The sequence below is a fragment of the Aegilops tauschii genome, chromosome 6 (assembly GCF_002575655.3).
Source record: "Aegilops tauschii subsp. strangulata cultivar AL8/78 chromosome 6, Aet v6.0, whole genome shotgun sequence".
Taxonomy (NCBI): domain Eukaryota; kingdom Viridiplantae; phylum Streptophyta; class Magnoliopsida; order Poales; family Poaceae; genus Aegilops; species Aegilops tauschii.
The window spans coordinates 420225107-420229892 of record NC_053040.3 but is presented as its reverse complement, the minus strand read 5'-3'; the positions used below and the strand labels follow the sequence as shown (position 1 = coordinate 420229892).

General features: G+C 42.0%; 1 protein-coding gene across 1 annotated transcript; it reads left to right on the top strand.

Annotated features, from left to right (window-relative positions):
• Positions 1 to 585: 585 nt before the first annotated feature.
• Positions 586 to 4423, top strand: LOC109778108 (probable hexosyltransferase MUCI70). The gene is made up of 8 exons (XM_020336660.4): positions 586 to 906; positions 1407 to 1500; positions 1592 to 1641; positions 1997 to 2352; positions 2665 to 2876; positions 3180 to 3436; positions 3513 to 3691; positions 3865 to 4423. The coding sequence occupies exons 1-8, from the start codon at positions 645 to 647 to the stop codon at positions 3976 to 3978; spliced, it is 1524 nt and encodes a 507-aa protein (XP_020192249.2). The 5' UTR covers positions 586 to 644; the 3' UTR covers positions 3979 to 4423.
• Positions 4424 to 4786: the final 363 nt, after the last annotated feature.

Sequence of the window (4786 nt, the reverse complement as noted above, 5' to 3'; positions counted from 1 at the left end):
GAATAATAAACATTTATCATGATATTAGGAAATATATAATAACTTTATTATTGCCTCTAGGGCATATTTCCTTCAGTATTTTTACTGGAACCATGAGTCAATTTTGCTGCATCCAGCAATATTTTTGCTGGAACCGGTGATGAGACCAACACGAATAGGGGAGCTGCATTGTTGATTTTTGCTGGAACCGGCAACGTGGAGAGTTGCATCCGGCAATTTGTTTTGCTACTACCGTTGATGGACGAGAATGATGGGGGAGCTGCATCGACCTTTGTTTTCACGATGAGATATGACGGCGGTGAGTTGCAACTGGCGAAGACGGCAAGCGAGATGCAGAGGCGTGCGGCATGCTGCGCTCCTTTCTTTCTCCCTGCGAGATGTGCGGAGGACAAAGGAGGGACAGAAGATTTGTGCGGGATCGTACGGTTAGTCACCCACATATCGGGCGGCTAGCGACAGACCAGCCGAAAATTGGGCCGACGCGTCGGTGCCTATCGGTGCCAAAAAAAAGGGCATACAGCTTTTCCCAAATGAAAATCAGAGCAAGTAGTTACATGCACATTATCGTATCCGAAAATATCTGTTGACGAGAAATCGGGCACGCTGTCGTGCCCCCCAAAATAGGGAGAAACAGGGCGGACGACATGGGACGGGAACAGCCGAAAGAGAAACGCACAGGGGGGGATTTCGCCGCCGCGACCCGCCGGAGCGGAGCGAGCGCCGCGCTGGGGCATATGGTGGAGCACCGCCTGCCGACAACCGGCCTGCCCCCCGCGGCCGGGCCCCGCCGCCATTCCCGACGGCCGCGGCGCCGTTGCCGCCTGCTCCTCCCCCCGACCTTCGCCCTGGCGCTCCTCTCCCTCGCCTACCTCTCCTTCTCCTCCCACGCCAGCCTCCCATTCCACCGTAAGCTCTCCTCCTGCCCAAGCCCAACCACCCCGCGCTTTGCTGCAATGTAGGTGAACAGACTGCGATTTTTTCGTCTCAGTGTTTGTGGTGGCATCCATGTTCTCTTCCTCCCATTCGCTATAATTCACGGGATTATTGTTCGCCTAGGCATAGATGTACGACCTGCTAAATATTTGTATCATGCCTGGCTCTTATGTGCGGTGAAATCTGTGCTACATGGAGTACTTAATTGCATGAAATAAATTGCAACTGGTCTCCACCTCTCTGTGTTGTCACTTACCAGGTTATGAAGCTATCCATTGTTCATCATGTGATTTAAGTGCAACAAAATTGAGTAATTCAGTTAAGAAAAACAAAATCGTGTAAGAAGAATTATATTGCTGAACCCCGCTATCTAGAATCTTCGTGTAACTCAGATGCTTGTTAGAGTGACACATGCATCTTTGGCTGACAATGTTATCAGAGTTCCCACAAATCGACAATGTTCTGCTATGCAGCAATACATCAAGGTCCAATGAACAGGGAGAACGTTGGAAAGGGAATGGATAAGAGAGACAAACGCAATACCACGGTCAAGGAAAATATCTCTATGTAAGTGCACATTTACCATTTTCCATATATAAATATGTACTTGTGTATATGCGCATACCTTCGGGTATCATCAGATTTACTTTTATGTCAGGACTATAGACAAGTCAGAACCCTTCATCAAAGGAAGAAAGAAAAAGAGTTGTAAGAGATATTCTGGACTCTATCTACTCTCTAAACGTTGATTTCCTAAAACATTGTCATTTTAAACCTTTGTAAGATAAATCTGTTATCCAATTTTTATCTTAGATGTACTCAGTTGAAACAAACATGTTGATAAGATCTCATGGTTCTACATTCAAAATATCTACTCTCTTATTTTCTACCTTGATTAATGCTGTTCATCGCTCAAACTTGACACAAAGCCTGACACTTGGCATTTCCTAACCTATTTATGTGCTAAATGGAACCATGTAAATGATATTAATTTTTGCATGTTTCTTGGTTCTATAATAGTTACGTTTGTTGACAACTTGACATACAGAATGTAATATTGCAGATGGGCCCTGTGAAATTGAGTTTTTGCCGTCGGTTGACAATCTTGTGGAGCCTGCTGACTACAACAATTTTACACAGTTTTTGTTGAAGTATATCTTGACTGAGGGACATTTGATTGGTAATGGGATTTTTGAACCATTGTTTGCTGGGCACCAGAGTCTTCAGGAAAGAGAGGAAACATATTATGCAAAAAACCAAAGTCTTCACTGTGGTTTCGTAGAAGGTCCAGAGGGTTATCCTAGTAGTGGATTTGATTTGGATGAACATGACAGGGCTTATATGGCTACCTGCCGTGTGGTGGTTTCATCATGCATTTTTGGAGGCTCTGATTACTTAAGGAGACCAACTAAAAGCAGAGTAATGTTCTTATTCCTTTTTTGTGCATGCATTCTTAACAAGTACTTCCTCCGCCCGAAAAAACTTGTCCCAAGCTTGTCTCTCAGATGGATGTATCTAGCACTAACTTGATGCTAAATACATCCATTTGAGGGACAAGCTTTTTCGGACGGAGGGAGTACCATGTTTTTCAGATGCAAAATGGCAAGTCACCATCATTTCCTCCTTGGCAATCTCTTTGTGTTTTTTCAATCCCATGGTGATTGCATGCTTTTCTCTCTTTATTACACTGTTTCAGAAACATTATCATTTACCAGTTTAAAAATCTCACAGATTGGCTCATACTCTAAGAAGAATGTGTGCTTCATCATGTTCCTGGATGAGCTAACGTTGACAACCCTTTCCTCTGAAGGACACATCCCTGATGAAAATGGATCCATTGGTCTTTGGAGAATTGTTGTAGTTAAGAATTTACCCTACAAAGATATGCGGAGAGCAGGAAAGGTGCCAAAACTTCTGGCTCACCGACTCTTCCCATCTGCCTTGTAAGTTTTTTGCTGATGTATTTGTCCATGATATCTAGTTGCATGGAGATTCTGTATAGTACTCTATACTCCCGCAGAATAAAATTATATAAATTCTAAAGCACGCGGAGTTAGTTCGTTACTACTTATTAGCTGGTTGATTGCTGATGCATGTCATCTCATCAACTACTAATGTAGTTTAGGATCTTAGTTTTTATTACTCCTAGTTTTCTTTTAACTGGCACATATATGTATTTTCCTATACATATTACCACTACATGCATTTTCTTCTCCATGGCTAACATAACACATTTTACCTGTTAGGTACTCCATCTGGTTGGATAGCAAATTGCGTCTTCATGCTGATCCAATGCTTATCATTGAGTATTTCTTATGGAGAAAGAAAGCAGAGTACGCCATTTCAGTGCACTATGATCGCACCTGTGTCTGGGAGGAGGTGCTTCAGAACAAGCGCTTAAACAAGTACAATCACACTGCTATCGACGAGCAATTTTACTTTTATCAGTCTGACGGCCTTGTGAAGTTTAATGCCTCTGGCCACGATCCTGTTCTACCGAGTTGTAAGTAGCATTTACTTATGTTTGATAAATTCTCCTATGAGTAAATGAGTTGATCGAGTGTATAACAATTTTGCAGATGTGCCCGAAGGATCTTTCATCGTACGTGCCCATACACCAATGTCTAATTTATTTTCATGCCTTTGGTTCAATGAGGTCAACCGTTTCACGTCACGTGATCAGTTGAGTTTTGCATACACTTACTTGAAGCTCAGGAGAATGAACGCTGGAAGAAATTTTCAGCTAAATATGTTTAAGGTAATAAATGTTCTGAGTAGAGCTTCCCTTTTGCTGGCTGAGCTCCTCTTGATATGCTGTATTTCATCTTAGTTAATACGTACTTGATTATAATTACTGTCAATGGTAGTCCGTGCCTACACAGGTTCACATAGAATCTTAATATGGTTCTTTCCATTTTATTGTTAAAACAGGACTGTGAAAGAAGAGCAGTGGCTAAACTGTTTCATCACCGAGCTAATGGAACTACAGATCCACCCCCAAAAAACCTTCGCACAGATAAAAATCATTCATCGATGCCAAGCTAAGACTGCCATCAAGGAAATAGAAGCTAAACTCCTCTAATGGAAGATCTCGATGCTAGCAGACAGGAAGCGGGCCGCCGCCTGCACCCCTACATGGAATGCTTTTTCACTGCTGCCTCCTGGTTTCCACAGTTTCCAGACGCGGGAGAAATCTTACAGAGCTGTATTCTGCTGCGATCAGAGTAGCAGAAAACGGACAGTTTCAGGTTCCAACCATGCATGCTTTTACTTGCAAAGTCGTTGGTGGAAGAGATACATATCGGGGAAAATACCCTTTGAACATGGTGGTAATTACACCTGATAAGTGATTTTATTTTTAAAAAATTCAGAAAAAGTCAAAATGTTCCAAAACTTTTACCCAACAAACTTGAGCTGTCTCTGTCGTACAAAAATATTCTGTAACTAAATATTCTCTGACAAAATTCTGACAAAAATGACAAATTGCCCAGGACATATAGCGTGAACAGTACCTCGTATACAGCGACAAATCTGTTTTTTACGTCCACAACCACATGAAAGTCATTTCTTCGCGAAAGATTTTATGAGTGCAACAATAGTCTACTTTGTTTGCAAAAAGTTTCGGATTTTTTTGACTTTCTTACAAATTACTATTTAAAAAAAATCGGCTGTAATTACACCCAAGAGCCAAACGTTCACTTCCGCATGATAGTGTTCTGGATTTCAACTCACTGATGTTCTGATAGTCACTGCTCAGTCAAAGAACGGGAGTATGAGTACGAGAGCAGGTAGCAGCATTTATCATTTTCAGTGTATGAAGAGATAATTCCTGAAGATTCCTTATTTTTAGTAC